This window comes from Anas acuta, chromosome 9 (genome assembly GCF_963932015.1).
Source record: "Anas acuta chromosome 9, bAnaAcu1.1, whole genome shotgun sequence".
In the NCBI taxonomy this organism is placed as follows: Eukaryota; Metazoa; Chordata; class Aves; order Anseriformes; family Anatidae; genus Anas; species Anas acuta.
This window is the reverse complement of record NC_088987.1, coordinates 2,297,750-2,317,936: the sequence shown is the minus strand read 5'-3', so window position 1 is coordinate 2,317,936 and position 20,187 is coordinate 2,297,750. Positions and strand designations below refer to the sequence as shown.

General features: G+C 44.5%; 3 protein-coding genes across 10 annotated transcripts in view; 2 read left to right on the top strand and 1 right to left on the bottom strand.

The window, feature by feature from the left end:
* The window catches only part of PPM1L (protein phosphatase, Mg2+/Mn2+ dependent 1L), a 59,384-nt gene extending 55,790 nt beyond the window's left edge, over positions 1-3,594 (top strand). For both annotated transcript variants that reach the window (XM_068692606.1, XM_068692607.1), the window contains exon 4: positions 2,483-3,594. In XM_068692606.1, coding sequence (XP_068548707.1) covers positions 2,483-2,829 — 347 coding nt within the window. In that variant the 3' untranslated portion in view covers positions 2,830-3,594. The remainder of the gene's footprint in view (positions 1-2,482) is intronic.
* A 7,115-nt stretch (positions 3,595-10,709) lies between these two features.
* B3GALNT1 (beta-1,3-N-acetylgalactosaminyltransferase 1 (Globoside blood group)) lies at positions 10,710-17,086 on the bottom strand. 7 transcript variants are annotated; one of them, XM_068692600.1, is made up of 3 exons: positions 16,656-17,086; positions 15,000-15,358; positions 10,710-13,488 (listed from the first exon to the last, which is right to left on the bottom strand). In XM_068692600.1, the coding sequence occupies exons 2-3, from the start codon at positions 15,161-15,163 to the stop codon at positions 12,438-12,440; spliced, it is 1,215 nt and encodes a 404-aa protein (XP_068548701.1). In that variant the 5' UTR covers positions 15,164-15,358; positions 16,656-17,086; the 3' UTR covers positions 10,710-12,437. The 7 variants fall into 7 exon arrangements, with proteins under 7 accessions (XP_068548701.1, XP_068548706.1, XP_068548698.1 ...); XM_068692605.1 differs by having other exon boundaries at positions 15,264-15,358; XM_068692597.1 differs by lacking the exon at positions 16,656-17,086 and adding an exon at positions 16,142-16,449.
* A 1,878-nt stretch (positions 17,087-18,964) lies between these two features.
* ARL14 (ARF like GTPase 14) lies at positions 18,965-20,187 on the top strand. The gene has a single exon (XM_068692608.1). It carries the CDS (start codon positions 19,128-19,130, stop codon positions 19,710-19,712), a length of 585 nt encoding a protein of 194 aa, XP_068548709.1. The 5' UTR covers positions 18,965-19,127; the 3' UTR covers positions 19,713-20,187.

The following is a 20,187-nucleotide window of genomic DNA, read 5'->3' as shown; positions in this document are numbered from 1 at the left end:
CCTGCGGGGAGCACGTTAACAACCAGCAGCAGCCCCCTCACACAGCCCCCTCACAGCCACATCGTGGCAGCAGCCCTCATCTAAGAGGCTGGGTCTGAACCTCAGCGAGGTTTAGTTGCTAAAATAAGCAGAGCACGAATCTAATTCTTTACAACTATTTTTCATTCCCATATAATCGCTGTTAATAAGCACAAATGTATGTTGCAGCAGTACAGAAACAGTAATCTTTCCACAATGAATCTTCCTAGCTTGCTTACCCTGTCACTTCAGCGACCCCCTGGGCTAGCAGTTACATTTGGAGCACTGAGTTTAACAGCCAATTCTCCACGAGTTTGTCAGAGCCTCTTTTGAACCCATTTCTGGTGTGGCTCCCACAGCAGCCTGCAGCAGGGAATTATTTGATAAAGAAAAAGGTGCTAAGCCTACTGATGAGCGTTGCCTCTAGAGATGCATTGTTTCTCTGCCTCAAATTCTTCATCTATAAAGTGGAAATAACACATTTTTCCCTGAGCATAAAGCATTTTTAAAAGCTGCAGGTTATCAGTATGCCCACACCAGTATAAATGCCTGTACGTGTCAAACGCCTGCCTGCTCGGTTTGCTTTTATCACTGAGGAAGCGTGAGAGCAGTGCGATTCTGCTGCTGCTGCAGAGAGACCCAAGGTCGTGTAAGTTCCCCAAGGGGACATAAAAAGTTTACAGATCCTAAGAAGAAGGAGTAGGAAAATCTTGGTCTCGCTTTGCTTCAGCTGTGTACCTGGGAGATGTATTCATAAAAACTGGAGAGTTTTCCATTTAGCAGTTCAACTTCCCGAGGCCTCCTCTAGCAACATCAGCCAGGTGCTCTGCACAGTTGTTCATTAGAGAAGGCCTTCACTCAATGGTTGTTTATTGTTTATGTTGAAATGAGGCTTTATAACACAGCAACATGTAAAATGAACCTGGATTTCTGCAGGAATTTCCAACTTTGGAAGAAGCTAATTTAATAGGCAAATACTATAATTACCTGCAGCTGAACAAGAAATACTCCAGCTAGCGTAATAACTTAATGGATTTACTCACCTGTTGCCTACTGAAGAGTCACTTTGTACGCAGCAGCACTGCCTGCAAAGGCTGGCGTAAGCGCGCTGCAGCGAGTCAGCATCAGCTCCCTCTCCGTGAGCACAGTAACGGATGGCAGCAGTGCTCTCCTCTAATTGTGTGTGTAATGTGTGCTTAAACTGCCTCTGCCTAATTGCGTTTTGCTTCCCCTGTCATTCCAATACGTACGTACCATTACACGCCGAGTTACTACGGCTCTAACCACTTCTGAAGAAAATCCCTGTGCTGGTGAGGAAGTGGCCGTGCCACGGGCAGCTCAGGTGCCCTCCAAACACGCAGCAGCAGCTGGACAGGGCTCATTCAGCTGCCTGGCTGAAGTGGAGTCGCAGAAGGGTAAAAGAGGAGCTGAAAACACTCTGATAACTACAAAGAACAGCCACATCTCGAAGAGCACCAAAGGGGACAAGCTGCAGATAGACAGCAGTTTGTGTAACCTGGTTGTGTTTTAATGCTCCGTGTTGGGCATTTTGCAAGTCAGTTGTCCTCAAGGGACTCTGACTTTTGATTCCTGTTAAGCTGGAGGAAATCCTGCTGTGCAGCAGTGCAGACAGTGGCACGCAAAGGCACACACGTGAAATTGAAGGTGCTGCCATTCTGCTGTGACCTCGAGGCCCTGTGTCGTTCCCTTGCTAAGGCAGTCGGGCCAGGCACTGGCTGGATCAGTCATTGGTATCAGTGCAAAACCTATCTTAGTACGAGCAACCTCTAAATGCTGTAACACATTTTCAACTGGCAGTAGCTTTAATCGTGGTGATGGTCAGACAGTCAGATCCCACCCTGCATTTTTGTAGCTTAAAATTTTGTGATTGGTTTGTTGACAGTGTTTTTTTGGGTGTGTTTGACAGACCTCATTCGGGGCAGTTTGCTAGAAGAGCCTACAAATGTTTTTGCGTTTGCTTCTTTCCTAACGCCTTAAGTGAGATTTGGGCCCTGCTGCAGGTGTTGTCGCTGTTATGTTTCCTTCAGAGATCTGAGGTGGGGAAACATGAACTTCACTGAAAAAGGAGGGTTCACTGACACAAGATGTAAAGACTCGCTTTCAGTATTTTCATTTTAACATTGCCACAAGGCTTGCCAATAACTTTTAACTTGTGCAGCACAGCAACACCTGTCTGTGCGTTCGGTACAGTGCAGTCTCACTGGGGACTACAAAGCTGTTTCATTCAAAAGCGCAGCCACTCGTGTGCTCCAGCTGCTCCAGCAGCACGAGCAGGCGGGCACGGTCCCGCTCTTCGTTGCAGCACAGTGGCATTGACTGAAGACATCCCCTGTTTTTTGAGATCTGTAATGTTGATGTAGCTCAGGACACCGCATCACGAATTTTTGGGTGGATCTGACAGCGAGTCGGGGAAGGTTTTAACAGCGTTTGTGTTTCCCTCCAGGTGGATTCATCAGCTTTAATGGCTCCTGGCGTGTTCAGGGGATCCTGGCCATGTCCCGCTCGCTGGGGGATTACCCTCTGAAGAACCTGAATGTTGTCATTCCCGACCCCGACATCCTCACCTTTGACCTGGACAAACTGCAGCCAGAGTTCATGATCCTGGCATCCGACGGCCTGTGGGATGCTTTCAGCAACGAGGAGGCTGTCCGGTTCATCAAGGAACGCTTGGATGAGCCACACTTTGGTGCAAAGAGTATAGTTCTACAGTCCTTTTACAGAGGCTGCCCTGATAATATAACAGTGATGGTGGTGAAGTTCAGGAATAGCAGCAAAACAGAAGAACAATAATTACCAGTGGTTCTCTGCCTCACGCTGAACTTAAAACAAACTCTTACATTTTAAACATAGTGGAAGGCTCTAGTAAATACCATTAAGATTCTCCACGAAAAGAACAGATCCCTCTGGTCTTTGTTCTTCGCTTAACAGAAGGAGCAATACAACCAACACATTTTGAGTGATTATCAGAATTAAGTTTGTTCACACCTATCTGTCTCCTGTGACCTTGCTGCTCCTTAGAAGCTAACTGTAATCTTCCATTTCAGAATTTTCTTTCAAAATCCTGCGTATGCTTTTCACTTGATTTTTTACCTCTCATTTCTAACAGAGGTTTGTTGTGATGCACAGCAGGGCAGGGCAGCGCTGCTGCCAATAGCAGGTGGTAGTGATGGTGCTTTTCACTTGTAGGTGTGACTTATCAGAACGATGCTCTAATGTTTCTCATCTCTTTTCTTTTTAATCTGCAGTGATAAGGTTGTGTTGGAGGAGGTCTGTGATTGTCGGGCTGTTACTGGTACGAGGAGGAGCCAGCTGTTCGCCCGCTGTCACACAGCTGGCTCGCGCTTTGCTTCCCCTCCCACCCCGCATTAAATAACCCCTGCCGAGCACGTGGTTAGGTGTAGGTACTGAGCTACCCGAAGACACACACTTGTCCAGTCTGTGCACTGCTTTACCAGCATTCCTTCTACTCCACAGTGTTAAACTCCAGCAGGATACTGGCGGTCTGAGGTCTGTCACCTCATCTATCAAAAAAAAACAAAACAAAACAAAACAAAACCAAGCTCTGTTGCGCTATCAGAATGCCTGTCATTGCCTGAGACTCACCTTTCTGTTATTTCTTTCGCATGAACTTTTCATAGGCATGTAAGAGAACAATGCAAGATAAAATTCATTTCCTTGGTGACTGTTTGGAAAACTAATCAAAGCAGATGTTCCTTAGAGCTACCTAGGTGGAAGTCACGCCTCTTAAAGACTTCTTTGTAGCACCGCAGGTTAATTTGTGGTTTTAATTCGGGGGAAGGCCTCCTTAGAACTGTTTTTTGGTTTAATGGATTAATGCCAAACAGTGTCACCGCACTGTTGAGATGAAAGCTTGTGATAAATCTAGATAAAAATATTTTTAGATCTAACTTTCAATATGTAACTGTATTTTGGAACCTGTGACTGTTGTAAGTTTAAGCAATGGCATTCTGAGTGTGCCATCTGATAATGTAGTCAGCTGCTTCATGAACAAGGGGCAGCAGTGGCGGCATGACAGGACTGCACATGTCAGGGGAACAGAGTCGGGGCCCGAGTTGGATGTTGGTGTTCTGGGTGGCTTGCATACCTGCATCGTGTCCCCTAGGACTCCTCCCCCCTTCAGGATGTGCTCCTGGATGATCTGCTGCCGTCTCTTGTCGTGGAGGTAGTGGAAGTTCTCCGGAATTGGTCCCTGGGCTGAACCAGGGCCATCGGCTGTAGTTAGAGAGTAACTAACACTGCTTCTTGGGTGAGGATACAAAGTAATCAGACAAAAAGCTATCGCCCACATAAAGCATTTGCTGGGAAAGTGGCTTGCAGGTCTCTGCAAGCTCTGTTGTGGCTGTGTTAGCAGGTGGGATGTCTCTCAAGATAAGAGCACAAATTCTGCTTTCTGTGCAGGGAGTTCCCAGCTCAGTCTTTTCATTTTTATTTCTAGGTTAGCTCTGTCCTACCAAACTTCCCTTCTTGAGTTTGTTTGGAGATAATCACAATTTTTAGCTGGAGATGTTGCTATTGCCAGTGCTCTCCAACATGTACACGTGGCCTTCAGCTGCCTCCTCTCGGTCAAAGCTGCGAGTAGAGCCCCTTGGCTCCGAGTAGAGGACAAAGACACAGAAGTACAGAAGTGTCCAGCGTGCTCTGAAGCCAGCCTGAGTGGCCCTTCCCCGGAGGATGCAAGGTTTCAGGCGTTTTTAATCCCTTGAACAGGAAGAACAGCTTTCAGGGAATTTGGAATGCAGATTTGCATTTAAACGGAGTGGGTACCCAGAAATGCTGATAATTGCAGGGTTCCTCCATTGTTTTATTTTGAAGAAGTATTTGAGGTCAGATGCTGTGCAATGAAAACCTCGTGTGCTATTTTCAAGGGAGTGCTAAATCACATCATAATGCTACAGCAGCAGGATCGAAACCGGGCTCTAGGCAGAGCTCATGGTGCATGGAGCATTTGCCTTTCCTTTCTCCTTCACAGGTGATGGTTCTGTTGTGCTGGCTTTCCTGTGTAGAGAGAGATTGGATGTTTATCAAAACAACTGCCCAGAGAGAAGAATTAGACCTAGCAGTCCACAGAAGACTGAAGCAGAGAGGCTTGTGCAGCGGTGACAGAACCACCAGTCCGTCACGGGCATTTGAGAACTTGGAAGCAGAACAATGGGCAGCTCTAAAAAATATTTGTAGCCTAACCCCACTTCAGTGAGAAGCTTGTGGCTGCAGTAAACCTCTCCGCAGTGCCCATTCCTGAAGCTGGCAAGCATTGCTGAGGAATTCCAGACCTCCTGAGCACGGCTGCCTTTCTGGGTGCTGTAGCACTTGAGATAGCTGGGAAATGAGGTAGCGGGAAATGCGTGCCTTCAGAGCCCCGTAGCTGCCATAGGAAGCTGAGGGAGGGAGTAAAGCAAACTCTCACATGGCCTGCTTGAAGAATTTAAGAAAACTCACAGCACAATGCAGAAGTGTCCTGCAGGCTTGCTTGGATATTTATGCCAGGATTTCCTCACGCCCGTGGCTGCCCCGTCAGCTACTGACTCGGCTTTTTCTCAACCTTTCAGCGTGTGCAGTTACAGCAGTGGTTGCTCCATCCCCTTCAGCTGTCTCTGTAACACTCCCGCCCCTGTAGCAGCTCCCTTCCTGGCCACAGCTGTTAAGGCAGTGATCTCTGGTGATGCTGCTGGCGTTTGTTGTCTTGTCTTGCTTTGGTTTACTTTTAAAAAACTGGTAACAGCTGCTCTAGGTTTAGAGATGAAGGACTAGTGGAGATGGAGGCTTCGTGCAGTCTTCCTTGTCCAGGCGTGGTGCCTGCCCATGTTCCCTGCCAGATGTCTCAGTTTGCTAACCCAGTTTTAGCTCTCTGCAGCTTTCTGGCTGTGCCAATTTGTGCCAAATTCTGCTCTGATCCATGCAGCTAGCTGCCCCATGACCAGGTTAAGTAACGTCCATATTGCTTAAACAGCCTAAAATATCTAGGGCCTGATTCTCCTGCCTTACTCATACAGCTTAGAGCAGACGTGGCAGAGCTCCCTCCTTGCCTTAGGTGTTCATGGAAGTTTTTTGTCAGTTAAGTTCCATCAGCGACATCTGCTCATCAGGCAAGTGCATCTACTGGCAGAAAGCTGATACATGAAGTTGCTGCCAAAGAGCATCTTTTGTACGGTCCAATGTGAAAACTGTGCCTGTACCCGGTCATCCTGCCCAGGGCTGCACCTCGCCGTTCTGCTCCTGGTGCACTGAGGGAGCTCCACGGCTGCGGGGCGGTCTCACAGCTCCGCCTCGTGGTCGGCCCCAGGCACGGCCCGGGCAGTGCCGAGCTCAGAGCCGCGCTGCGGGCACACACACACGGGACGATGAGATTTGAGGCTCCATTGCCCCTTGTGCACGCTCCCCGGGAGGCTGGCGCGGGCCCGTGCTCTCAGGCTGAATTTTGCAGCACCTCACGACACCTCACAAACACTCCGGTGTTTGTCTGCGGGCTCCAAACATCTGCCTGAGCGCAGCTCGCTCAGACCACAGCAACAAGCTGGGAATGCTCCAGAACTCATCGCTGGTCCCGTGCAAAACGCGTGCTGCTGCTTTTGGTGGGCCCCTGGTGCTGGTGGCAGGGCAGGGCTGTGCTGTCTCGGGGGACAGATGGTCACAGGTAACGTTCTGGGGGCTGCAGCAGCTCTGGAGGCCTAACATTTCTACAAGCACTAAATCTGAAAGGAATGAGTCCATTTTATTGATCGGTATTTAGATAAATGCAAATAAAGTAAATGCCATCTAACATAACAAGGAATTGTCTGCTGACTTGCAAACATAAGGTCGGCATCAGAACTACTGTTACTGTTATTAGAGTATTATACCACTTACACGTAAAATTAGAAAGTTGTGAAGATTTTAGGATACAGAAATTAGTACTAGAACACTGCATCAGCTTGAACTAACTGCTACGTCACCACTAATGCTGAATCTTGAAAATAAAATTTGTTCAGCTGCTTCTCAGAATAGATGGCATTCTGGCTTTATATAGTATTGATATATTGCAAATGTGTGCAGAGAACCATTTAGTAAATGATTATATCAAAGGAAAAAGCCACAACTCATCAGCCTTTTCTAAAGTAGTTTGTTCGGCCTCCATCCTGAGGTCTGGCCGTACACAACTGCACGATTAAGGGAATTACAACGTGCTGCAGAGTGTGACAGCTGTAAGACCAGAGCTGCTGCCCCTCCACGTTACCAATATGCTATAACTTAGCATTCTAAATCTGAGGGCTCGTATCTAGTAAGACATATACAGTTAAGCTAATATTGATTTGCATTTTGAATTACTTGTATTTACGTAGTAGTGACAGGCTCAGGTAAGCAGCTGTTTTAAATACTGGTTTCCCCCAGGTAGCCAGAGGTTCCGGGTTTCAGTTTATCACCAGTTACACGAACCATTGCAGGCTTACTGTGCTCCGTTAAGCAAAGTGTGCAGTCAAAGCAGCTGACACCTGTCTAAAGCCATAAATAGAGAGGCTGACATCAAGAGCAATTCTGGACTAAAGTTTTGAAATCCACTTTTATGAGTGTGTCAGCTCCTACATCTGGCATTAAGGACAAACCGAGGTGGTTGAGCAAGAGGGAAATAAAGCTTTCACCCTGCATCTAAAGCACCAGCCGTGTGTTCTTTGAAGCCTGTGCAGACCCGTTAGTACCTCTTGGGACACAGGTGCCCAGAAATCTTTTTCAGCCTGTATGCAGCAAAGCTGAATGAATAATCAATATAGCGCTTTAGAAATGAAAATATGAGGCTGAGAAGCCTTGCTCTCTGCCCACTCCTACACTGTGTTCAGGGGCGTGAGGGTAATGTAGACAAAAGTGTACTTTAACTGCGTGTGCTTTAATCCTGGTAATTAGGAGAACAGTCACAATCAAGCTGTGTGACAAATACCTACTCAGCGCCCCCAGCAAGCAGGGCTGTGCCTGTGCAAAAGCAGCACAAGTTTGCTCCTGTGCCTCTGCCCATGCGCTCACTTGGCTTCATCTGCCGATGAAATCAGACTTTCACGCCAGAACTGCCAAAGTCCCCGTGCAATTTTTCAACTTTGTCTGGGTAAGAAAACAATGAGTTATGTTAAAGAGTTGCCTTTGGAAAAAGTTCTGTGGAGTTGGTTCCACTCTGTACCGAACCATTACACTGCTCCGTGATAAACTGTTTCTTTCAGTGGTTAGCAAGTCCTGGATTTACAAATGAAGTTCACTTTTGTACATTTCAAATCTGCCTGCCTTTAACATGTCAAACTGTACCAATCATGCTAGCGTTAAGGACAAAGCTAACAGGGGCCGGGGCTACCAGAACAACTTTAAAGCTGTATCGCACGAGTATTACACTGAGTGCCTGCAAAACCACTTCTACACATGGCATTTTGAAGTGCTCTCAAAAAAAAATGACCAGGGAAAGCTCATTATGAAAATGAAGTGCACAGTGAGGGTTCTGTACAGGTAGTGTGGATGTTTATTGGAGAACAGCCTACACAACACACCAGATAAAACCACCATGCTTAAGCAATTTGTCCTGGTGAAAGACAGCTTCCATTTAGTACAACGTCGCTGCATTCTCTTAGATAAGAGCCTCTTCCGGATTCTCTTTTAACATTTTTTCTCTCAAAAACACGTGTTTTTGAGATTGCATCTTTACTGCAAGCTCAGGGGAGGCTACGCTTTCCTCTTACTTCCAGGCCTACCACACAGCACTACTGAGAGGAGCAGCAAGGACACGGGCTGTGTCACCCCAGGGCAGAGAGCAGACCGGGATGCTTATGACATCTACGCACCATCGTCACTCACACTATAAAAAACCTCATTCGGGTCATTTGGATTAATGTGGCCTGGAAAATGAACGTGCTGCGTAGCAACTGTGGGAAGGCCAGAGGTAAACAGTGCTCAGAGCCACAGACCCGCTCAGGAGAGGTCACCTGGGGTGAACACCGTGTTTTTAAATGCTTATTTCATAACAAGAAAATTAAGTGCAGTCCCGTAAGTGCAGGTGAGACAAACTGTCCAACAGAAGATAGAATGTTTCCTCGTACCAGGGGCAGGTGGACAGGGCCTGTAGCTAAGACTCACGGAACAGCAGTATCTCAGACAGACTGTGCTTTCTTACGGCCTGTGAAAGAAAGCATCTTTATGATTTTCACAAACCCGGTCTATTTTTCTGTTTTTCACAAGTTGGGGTTTCTCTAAAATGAGGACTAATAAACCATCTGCCGTGTTCCTTTTTAACTGTTTGCTTTCCTTCCTACATGGAGTCCTTTCATTCGGCTATGGCTTGCAGCAATACCCAGTAACTGTGTTACAACTTGACAAGCTTAACTTAACCGTCAGACTGCAGAAAGCTTTCCATCTCTTTCCCCCACCCCTCGACTGTAAGCAAATCACAGGAAACTTAATAAATGACCAACGTGGTACACATTGGTCAGACAAAAATAGAGACAAAAAATAGGCAGTAGAGCTCTGCCTCCCCACCGCTAACGTACCTGGTAGGCACATCAGCAACTCGGTGTCACTTTGGTTGGTTAACCTCCAGTCAGCTTCTAGTTTAATTTTTTTTTAAATATGGTGAAATTACATCATTTACTGTACAGCTATTCATGAGGTACTTACCACTTGCTCTGAGATCTGTTAGTACTAACTAGAGAGCGCACCATAAAACTTAGGAAGATGTGCCCACCGGTCTGCGTGCTCTCACGCTGAGCTGGTTGTAGAGAATAATGCCTCTGGATTTGCAGCACACGCGTAGTGGCTTATTCTGACCTTGTTTATTTTCAAACATCCACAACACACAGAAGCATTTTGACTTAGGAACTCTGTGAAACAATGTACAGGCAAGACAGGCTTGAAATGTCAGACTGTAAACATTTTGCTGTTCACCCTGAAGTAGTTTCCAGACATCTTTGACCAATGGATTGTCAGCTTTTTCAAAACAGAAACATATCAATATCATAACTGCTTGGCATTTTATGTTAATATGGCTTTCTGAGCCACCTGCGTGCACAGTAAAAAGAATCTTAGGCTTTGGAAAAATCTTAGCCTGTGGTTTATGCATAATTTCAGTAAGCAGATGCTATAAAATTTGGGCCCAGCACTGATTTAAATGCTTGTATTAGTCCCCCGTCATAAGCTCTTTTACCTGTTGCATGGCTGCTCACACCAGAATCTCTCCCGATATTTGCTTTAAGCAGAACCATTAGCTTAGTTGTGTGTTTTTCCAGCCTTTTAAGCAATAATAAGGTCAGACTCAAATACAAACTAGACTTGGGAAAGAGTTTCAGAAAAAAAAAAGAAAAAAAAACAGAATCAGGAATACTTTGCAGTGCAGAACTGATGTTCCCTTTAAATGACAATTTCAGGTGGCATAAACAGCTCACGGTGTATATAAAGCTGCATTTGTGAAAGCAAAAGCCTTGCAATCTATAATCAGCATTATCATTCTGGGGTGCAAATATGAAACTACCTTGCTTGGTGACGGTCACATTTTTACTGCAGCACTGCACAGCCATTTACCCCGGGTACTCCTTTTTATTCTCTCACCAGGAGCACTGTCTGCTTTATCTACCCAGTTGCTAAAGATTTCATAGTCTTTCATAACCACATTTTTTTGAAAAAGCAATACAAACTATGCTGTAGTATCAGTGTTCTTGTGACAAATAATTTATTTCTAAACATTTTACATGGCAGGCTTAAAAAACCAATGGCTTTGTTTTATTTAGAGGTATAAACAATCAAAGAGCAAGTTAACCATTTCTCACAGAGCTCTCAGGATCTGACCACAGTGCTACAACAATCAAATAACGGATCCTAAAACAACAGGAATAACTGTAGTTTTACCTCTGTTTCAGGAGCTACAACAGCATTCTTTCCTTGGTTATGCAATACAGTAGCTTTAGCTATTTGGTTTAACGAAAAATATGTATTTTTGAAAAGCTTTGACCCATACGTTCTTAGAACACTGATATCTGAAATACTTGTCTAGGCAGTATTTTCCCCAATACATCATTTTTATATATATTTAAAAAGTCCTATACTTCCATCATAAAACCATGTAGTTATTGAGAAGACAGCAGAATTCAATACTGACCATAACCACAGCATAACAAAAACATTGGTGAAACCTCAGTCTTGGTACCAGAGGCTTCTGTACCTCTTCTAATTTGTCTCTAAGAGACTATCTGAAAGACAGCCAAATGTAAATATATCATAACACGTTAGCTATAGTACAAATAAAGTGGCAGTGCTCTGTCATTCTAGATGTACAGGATGTAACTATAGTCTCTGCTGTGTAGTAGATGTGTCTAGAATAATTATGTTAATGTAATTGCAAATTCTGTATCGTTGTCTATTAGAAGTGTAAACTACTGAAACCTTGGTCTTGCCGCTATGAATAAAGTGATTAGAATACCCATCTTTACAGATACAGTACACTTTGTCTTCTTTACATTAGAAGCACAGAGCGTCATACTTCTTTCACTTTAATACCTGAAGCACGAAGACTATTTTTGAAATGGATATAAAGTTTTGAATGGATGTGAAGTGTGATGCCAGGAACCCTCGGGATGCATCAGCACACACACACGTGTACGGATACATGCGGTACCTGATACCACTGCGTGAGGGATGTCTTGGGCCCACACTGCACATGGAGTATTCTGGGGCCAGCCCTCTACTGGTGTGTGAACGTTATTAATGTTCCTTGTAAGGCACCAAAACAGTTCTGGTTTACATGTATATAAATATACAGACACGTGCACACAGAGTGCATCCCCTTTTCAGAACTTCCCCTTGGCTTCTGCACACCCCACAAATCCAGAGCCCTGGGACACTCAGAACGATTACAGAGGGGTTTCTGTGTCAGTACGAAGGTAGCTCCGAGTTCCGTGCTGGGCAGAGAACAAGTACCTGAAGGCAGCAAAGGACGATGCAGTTCACAAAAACAACAAAACAAGTCAAATTAGGCAGTACCCTGAGAAGCATCTTCCAAGCTAGTTTCTTGGCATAAACATAACTCCTGTAACATTTTATAAATTTCAGGAGATTCAGGCAGAAATCCCATGGTTACAGCATACAGCGTGCAGAAGCATCAGAGCAAGACAGGACAGCATACTCCAAAGTATCCTGCATGCATAGGATATATACATGGAAAAGTGCTCTGTGAATTCCTGATATTTTCACTTAAGAATATGAGAACATCCCAGGAAATGCTGCCATCGCAGCTTTCCCCCAGCAGCACAGTTGTCCTTCAGCCAAAGTCAGCTCAACAACCATGCTTTTGTTTTGTGTGGCCCTGTGCATTAGTTGAACACTTTTGCAGTACAATTCTAGGTTTAAGACAGTACAGGTTTAAGCTCACGTACATTTATACAGAATCAAAGGCAAGTAACTGAAGTGTTGGATGACAAATCCTGCCAAAACTGGATCATTTCACTAGGCTTAATGCCATGTACTGCAATCAAATGCCTATACTTACAGACATCAAAATTAATTTTATAAAGAAAGAACCGTTCTTCTTCTGGAATGATGATGTTCACCTTGAGTATATTTAAGCAAATTCCAACATAAACATCCTCAAATTTAATAGGTCTGATATGATTCATCATTTCATAAACCCTCAACGCCAGGTTTCCGTTCAATATATAACCCATGCCACTGCAGTACGGCGGATAAAAACTGAAAGGATATTCATCGTACGAGATGTACGTTTTCTTGTAGAAGCCTCTGTAGGCGAAGCTACCTATAAAAGGGTAACCAGTGAAAATAGTTTCTGAGGAGTTGAGCTTCAGAAGAAATTTTACTAAGTTACCCGTGTTGATGAAGACATCAGAATCAGTCTTCATGACGAATCTAGCATTTGGACAGAACTCAGTCACCCATCGGAACGCCATAATTGTTTTCAAGGTCAGATTGTCGTAAGTGTCCATAAAATCTTGGCTAATTATGTCACCATACAGGATGCTTTCATCTTCTACTGACAGTGCTGCAGACTTGTCTTCTCTTTCCATTTCCTGACCCAGTAAGAACAGGGTTAGAATCCGATGTCCCCACCAGAAGCTGTGAGATCCCCATGTTATCCTTATGGCCTGCCTTGACTCCACATCATTAGGTCTTGAAGACACCAAGATGACTAGAAACGGATTTATGTCTTTGCATTTCAAGTGTTCTCGTGACGTGAAGAGGTAGGGTTGCTTGTAAACTGGTTCGTATTCATAGAAATACATGGTGTTTGCATGTTCAATCACAGTGTTTGAAGAAAAGGTGATGTACCACATTGTTACGATTGAAAATATGAGAAGCAGCAAGAAAACCCATTGTAACAGTCCCACATACATGACACTTTCTGGAACTAGGCAATAGCTAATTTGTAGAAGTACATCAGTGGCCTTCCAAATCTGCACCACAAGTTCTGAGGCACATTTCTTACTGAAAAAGAAATGAGAAAGTTGTATTCAGAAGGCTATTGCTCAAACAGGATCTTTTTCTTAGCTTGTCAGCTAAAAGTGTGCTATAAAATAATGAAGACACATCCAAGATTCACTGGTCCGTCTGTCACATGCAGCATCCTTTATACCCTGAACCAACGCGGCATCCCAGAAACAAGCATGAGCAGAATACTGAGCTGCTGCTGAGTATGCTATGGATTGAAGCCTCTTAAGCCTTCACCCTGGAAATTTCCCTTACATAAACCACATCTCGGCAAGAGATCACTCATCAAACATTTTGATCCCAAAGAAAGCCGAAAGCTCTCAGCACAATGTCTTCGACTCATTTCAATCTGGAGGAAGGAATACAGACCACAAAATCTAATGGCTACAAAGCATTTGTCAAATGGATGTTCAGAGCCTTCAGAAATGTGTAGTTTATTTAAGAGAAGGGAGGCTCTGCTAGTTTTCATGAGATGGAGCAAATCAGCCAAGACAGCAGGTGAAGAAAGAAGTATGGGCAAATAATTCATCCATCACCTCAGGGCTGTGCCTGGAGTCCATGCTGAAGATATAAGTACAGTACCAGGACAAGGCACTACAGCTTGTAAGCTCAGACCACTACAGCTTTCTACAGCTACATTTAAAAATAAAATCCCATTTTTTTGTGCCCTCCATTCAGCAGTGCTTACCTTTACCATATTTCTTTAAAATTACATACACTGTGAACATGTATTAGGTATCTTTAAGTGAAAATAATTACTATGTCATACTGAGAGGTTTCCAAATGATTTCTACCCCGTACTGTGAAATACAAGGACACCGTACGGATGGTGGAAGGTTGAACCTCTCAGCACAATTAAATACGTTAACTTATCTTTGCAAAGATCACTGCAGAGCTTGGAGTTTTCTTGATATAAAGCATTTACCAAAAAAAAACAATGCTAGAATTTGGGTTGATTTGATTTACCAGAGCCCACCTGCCTTCTATTTCTGTGTGACTTGACTTGAAATAAACCTTCCCTACAGGAAGTGTTCAGACTCCATTTCATCAGCGATGCATAATGCACCACTTAGAATGTACTAAAGCAATTTTATACAAAAAGCAGTTTAAACAGGAGACTGATGCCTCTCAGGGATGTATTACCTCCAAACCACTACGTGCTACAGGAGCTGATCCTTCCCTGAGGGTACCTCACAGAGCTGCAGGTGACGAGGTGGCTTTTATTAAGGACTTCCTAACATGACAATGGTCTCTCTCTAGCTTACACAAACACAGAACCTCAGAAATTTTGTGTTGATTCACTTCTGTTTCTCCACACGAATTAAACACACGCAAATAAAACAAAATTGAAGTCTTGTAAGTGCAGAGGAAAGTATCATCAGGACTGTTCAAGCTACCAGTAACTTAGGGAAGTTGATTAGAACCCCAAACCACTCTCATTTCCCTTTCTGGTACGCACTCCAAGCTGGAAAAAAAGGTGCTGACTTCTTTCCTCTTCGTACACCAACCTACCACCCAGGCAGATCACACAGCTGCACGAGGGAGAAAAGAGGACGGGCAGCCAGAGGCAAGCTGCTGGCTCCCGCGGGCAGGCAGCGATCCATGGCAAGGAGAGGGCAGCAGCCAGCAGGTGCCAGGAGCACTGCTGATGGCAGAGAGCACTTCTGGACATCCAAGGTCACGTTCCTCCAGTGACACGCTGACCTCTTTGCAAGCTAGCACAGGTGCACCACACAAGGCTCTCGTGATGGTCAGGGATAGAAGCCACGCACCCCAAAGCATCAGGCAGCTATTTCTGTAGTGCTGAGCATCCACAATGCAGGCCAGTCATCCTCCAAACGTGTTTGGCACAGAACTCTGCTTCAAACTCATGCAGAAAGAAAGGGCAAATTAAAGAGAAAACCCTCAGTGGACAGAAGAATCCACTGCTATTCCTAGCTCAGATGCTTAAATGAATGTTCAGGATTGGTCCTTCCAAGGAAATGGTTTCATTTGTGAATTTGCAGCTTCCTGGCAAGACTCAATAATGTCTGAGGTTACGCTGCCAGATAAAACCAATTGCTTTAAAGCAAATTTCAGAAAACAGTCTGAGCATGCTCTTAGGAATTTTAGATACTCACTCTGTTATAGCTGGGTTATTATTTAGCGTGGGCATATTTGACAGGAAAAAAAAGTAGCAAATTATTGTAATAATTAAATTCTAATAACAGTAATCAATGAATTGACTGTTTTAAAGGTTAAAAATACCTGCTATTAGTTATAATTCCAGAAATATAGCAAAATATTTTTTTAAAATCAACTTGCAGAAATCATTTGCAAATCCATTTTAATTTTTTGGCTTCTCAAGTTCTTACTACCGATAGAGGTATTTGTGCAAGATACCAGGCTATCCAAAACAACAGTACTGTGCAAAACACTTTCAATATTTTTGTAATGACTTCCTATTGCTTCAAGTTGTCTGGGCAATCTCAATTTTCCGTTCTAGGACAGCTTGCAGTGAGTGAAGAGCTTGCGGAGGTAGCGGCCCGAAGGCAGAAACCTTTAAGAGCAAATCTGCTGTGCAGAAAGCGCTGGGTTACGTTCATTTTCATAGTAATACAGATAGAGATGCGGTATTTTGCATTGCGAGCCGGGGCTCGGAGCCATTTACCTTGCGAGCCGTCCGGGGCTCAGCGCCCAGCTGCGGGGGAGCTGCGGGACCTGAGGCGGGCACAGCAGCGGCACCGGCGGGGCCCGCGGCCAGGGGGCCGCCGCCTCACGGCAAGGCCGCCGCGGAGAGCTCCGGCCCGGGGCGGGGCGGGGAGAGGAGAGGAGGGGAGTGGAATGGAGGAGAGGGACGGGAAAGGACGGGAAGGGAAGAAAAGGGAAGGGAAGGGAGCCGAGCAGCGCGGTGCCGGGCGGCCGCCTCAGCCCAACGGCCGTTCCCGCCTCAGCCCAACGGCCGTTCCCGCCTCAGCCCCCGCGCCTCAGCGGCTCCGGGGTCCCCCCGGCGGCCCCGCCGCCCCCTCTCTGTGTTTTATGACCCCGGGGTGTTCAGCTGAGCGTGCCCCAGCGGCACGACAGCCTCGCCCCGGCAGAGCAAATACACCTTTGGACAACGCAGAGGTGGTTCTCTCGGTGTCCCAGATGTGTGTTTGCCTGGGTGAACGCAGAGCGCTGCTTACCGGGCTGTCCTGAGGCGGCTCGCTCCGGATTAGCGCATCGGGTGCCACTCCGCATCCACAGCCCGCGGGGAGGCTGCCCGTGGCCCTTTGGAGCAGCGCTGTGCCCTCCCAGGATGCAGCACTCGGCTGTGTGGCAGCGCTTTGCAGCCCTGCTCGTTCTGTAAGTGAATTAGGATCGAGCCCGCGGCCCTGCCCGCAGAACCTTCCAGATGCAGCCTGCTGGGTGCTGGGCGCTGGGTGCTGAATGATGGATGACGGACGATGGATGATGGATGAAGGATGAAGGATGCTGGATGAAACCTGCAGTGCCACTCAGCCACCCTCCTGCTAGCTGGTGGGGAGGCCTCGCCGCGGTGCTCCACATGCAGGTGGCCGTGGCTCTGCCAGCACCGCGTACCGCTGCACGAGCTGCTAAGGAGCACAGCAAGTCATGGGACGTGGCTCTGAGTTACCAAACCGTTCTCTGAAGCAAAGCAGTGCTTGACATGAGGTACGGTTTACACCTGCAGAAGCACGCAGTCCTCGGGAAGTAGCAGTTCTCTCCTGGAAATAAATTTAGTTTGCTTGTAAAAAGTCAGATGTTGTTTAATCACTTCTTTAAAGTGATGGTCAGATTTAGTAAAATAACAGTTGAGACCATAAATATCGAATACAGTTGAAGGAAACGTACAGGACAGAGAACTGTAAGTAATCTTTAAATCACAGCACTACCCAGGGACACATCCATCCACGCTGTCACAGCACACGCAGGAGGGAGGTTTTGCCCTTTATCAAGATAACCATATTTCATGGAAATGACATGCTATTTTGCAGGGAATTATGATTCATTTGACTGTGCTAACAATGTGTTTTGCATAGTCACCTCTCTCCCCATCTTTCAATTCATATACATTATTTATAAAGAAACAGCAATACTTTCTTCCATGGTTTAATACTTTTTCCTGAAAGAAATCCTATACATAATCTATGTATGTTATTAAACATGAAAAATGTACAAGAGTGAGTCTGTCACTGTCATCTTTTGTTGCCTCCAATTAGTTCTGGTATAACCCTTTTAGCTTCAAGAGAAACCAGCTTATAACTTGTCTGTCAAGACTGACTTTTTTTTTTTTTTACATAATGTGTAATATCCGGGGCAACCGATGTCATAATTACCAAAATGATTACCCTATCAGTCAGCAGCTCATTTGTCCAGAAGACCTTTACATCTATTTGCTGATTATGTACTTTCTGAAGCTAAGACAAATGATACTAATAAATACTAGTTATCTGGTTATAAGGGCAAACAAATATTGAAGGACTTGGTATGTGTTGGACTAGCTCAATATAAATCTAGGAGCTGTCAAAAAATTGAGACCTAACATGAATTAAATAATATTAGACTAAATTTTCAATTTTTTCTTTTTTAGTCTACTATGTAGAATGTTAGTATAAAAATAAAAATTAAAAAATCATCTTTTGATTGAGACTCAGTTACTTCCACCTTTCTTACTCCTTTCTCAAAGGAAATCTTCATTGTAGGATCAGCGAGAAACAACAGAATAGATCACAATGAAGCTAACAGGAACTCCTGATTTCAGGTAGCTGAATCTCACCCATGAGCAGATCATAAGACCTGCATTTATCTGTCTCCATCATGCCGGGCGCAGTTAGACGTGTTCATAAAAACGTAACTCACCGGGTTTACAGCAGCGCAATCAAAGCAGACAAATTCACACAGGAATGAGCAGGAAGGGAACTTACTAAGTCAAAGGGAGACAGTTTCAGAGCAGAGCACATTTTTAAGTGCTCAGCATTTTAGGCTCCTACGCTATTATGATTTGGTTGAGTCCATATACCTACGTAGACTTACATTAGAAGCCACTTGAGATTAGCATATTGCTGGGAGATGAGATACACTGATGAATCAGGTACCTCGTCATTTTGCAGATCGATAAGTCCTGACAAACCTATAAGATTTCCGCGCCTCGCTGGCTGTACCGATATTAGGTTTCTTCTCCAAAATGGATGCAATAAAAACGCAATTTTCTCTGAGCACACACGGAAACAGCAGCAGACAGGGGGTGGTTCCCTGGACCACCAGACAATTTTACAACGTAAAAAGCGTTCTTGAATTCTAGAGCTGGATGGTCATCTAAGTGTGGGTCAGTGTTCAAACTTGTTCACAGACTGTAACCTTTGGGCTCTGTGACCAATCGGTGCATTACTCAGTGTTCCACCCACAGGCTTGGCACTGAATATTACACCATCATAAACACTGTTTGCATATTATCAAGTTGGTAAAAGCCAGAGTGTATTTGTACAGAGCTTTTACTTATTTTTCGTAGCGCAAAGCTGCTGCTTCCACTTCCTCTTCCTTACTCTTCGTGCTTCATCTCGCGGAGGAGGGAAAAAGTCTTACTGGAAAACTTGGCTGCCCAGAAGACAGCGAATACCACCTGTAAAGGCTTCAGACAGGATAACGCGGCACAGATGGGCCTCCAGAGCACCAAACACTGCAAAGTCAAACAAGCTAATATACTGATGTTAGGACTTGATTCTGCTGGGAAATCTACACTGTTGTACAAGTTCAAGTATAATGAAGATTTTCTAACAATACCAACAATTGGCTTTAATGTTGATATGATTGAAACCGGCAGAGATTTTACGTTGACAATTTGGGATGTTGGAGGACAACAAAAAATGAGACAGCTTTGGTGCAACTTCCTGGAAAACACAGAAGGAATCCTGTATGTCGTGGACAGCTCTGATAAGCAACGTCTAGAAGAATCAAAGAAAGAATTTGAACTCATTTTAAAGAACGAATCTATAAAAAACGTACCAGTTGTCGTGCTAGCAAACAAGCAGGATTTGCCTGGAGCTTTAAATGCTGAGGAAGTAACCAGGAGATTCCACGTGAAGAAGCACTGCTGTGACAGAAATTGGTACGTACAACCCTGTTGTGCAATCACAGGAGAAGGTTTGTCAGAAGCTCTCCAAAGACTAACTGTGTTTGCAAAAAACTACATCAAATCAAAGGAGTTTTCTACAAGTTTTAAGGAAAATGAAAAACTGTAAGAATTTCTGTCGTCAGATTTTGACGAACATTACTCAAAGTATTTTGTGGGACAGACTGAAGTATTTGTTTCTGGAGAACTGTTATAAGTAACTATGTATTTATAAAGCACTTTGACAATTTTAAATTATACTGTTTTACCTGCAGATATTTCGGAGATATGACTGTGTATTATTTTATTAGTGATAGTATACTCGGGGTTATTCAGCTTAGAAGTGTGTGTTGAATGATAAAAAAAGCAGAGTTGACCATCTGAATTTTTGCAATTGGAAACAAAATAGATGAGCAGCTCTTAAAATATCTACATCAAATATTTTGTCAAAAAGTAAAATAGCCAAGTGGTTCGTTCAGCAAGAAAAACATGACATAAAATGTCATTTTGTAATAAGTGCCCTGTGAATGTGTTTCTCATGTAAAAATACAGTTGGGTTAGAGTTTAAACTCTTAGTTATGTATAAAAGAACCTAAGAAACTGAA

Coding starts and splice junctions, on each gene's coding strand:
- ARL14 (XM_068692608.1), top strand. CDS start 19,128: ATGGGCCTCCAGAGCACCAAACACTGCAAAGTCAAACAAGCTAATATA.
- B3GALNT1 (XM_068692600.1), bottom strand. CDS start 15,163: ATGTCCAGAAGTGCTCTCTGCCATCAGCAGTGCTCCTGGCACCTGCTG. Junction 13,489..14,999: donor GTGATCTGCCTGGGTGGTAG/GTTGGTGTACGA, acceptor TTTCTTTTTCAG/TAAGAAATGTGCCTCAGAAC.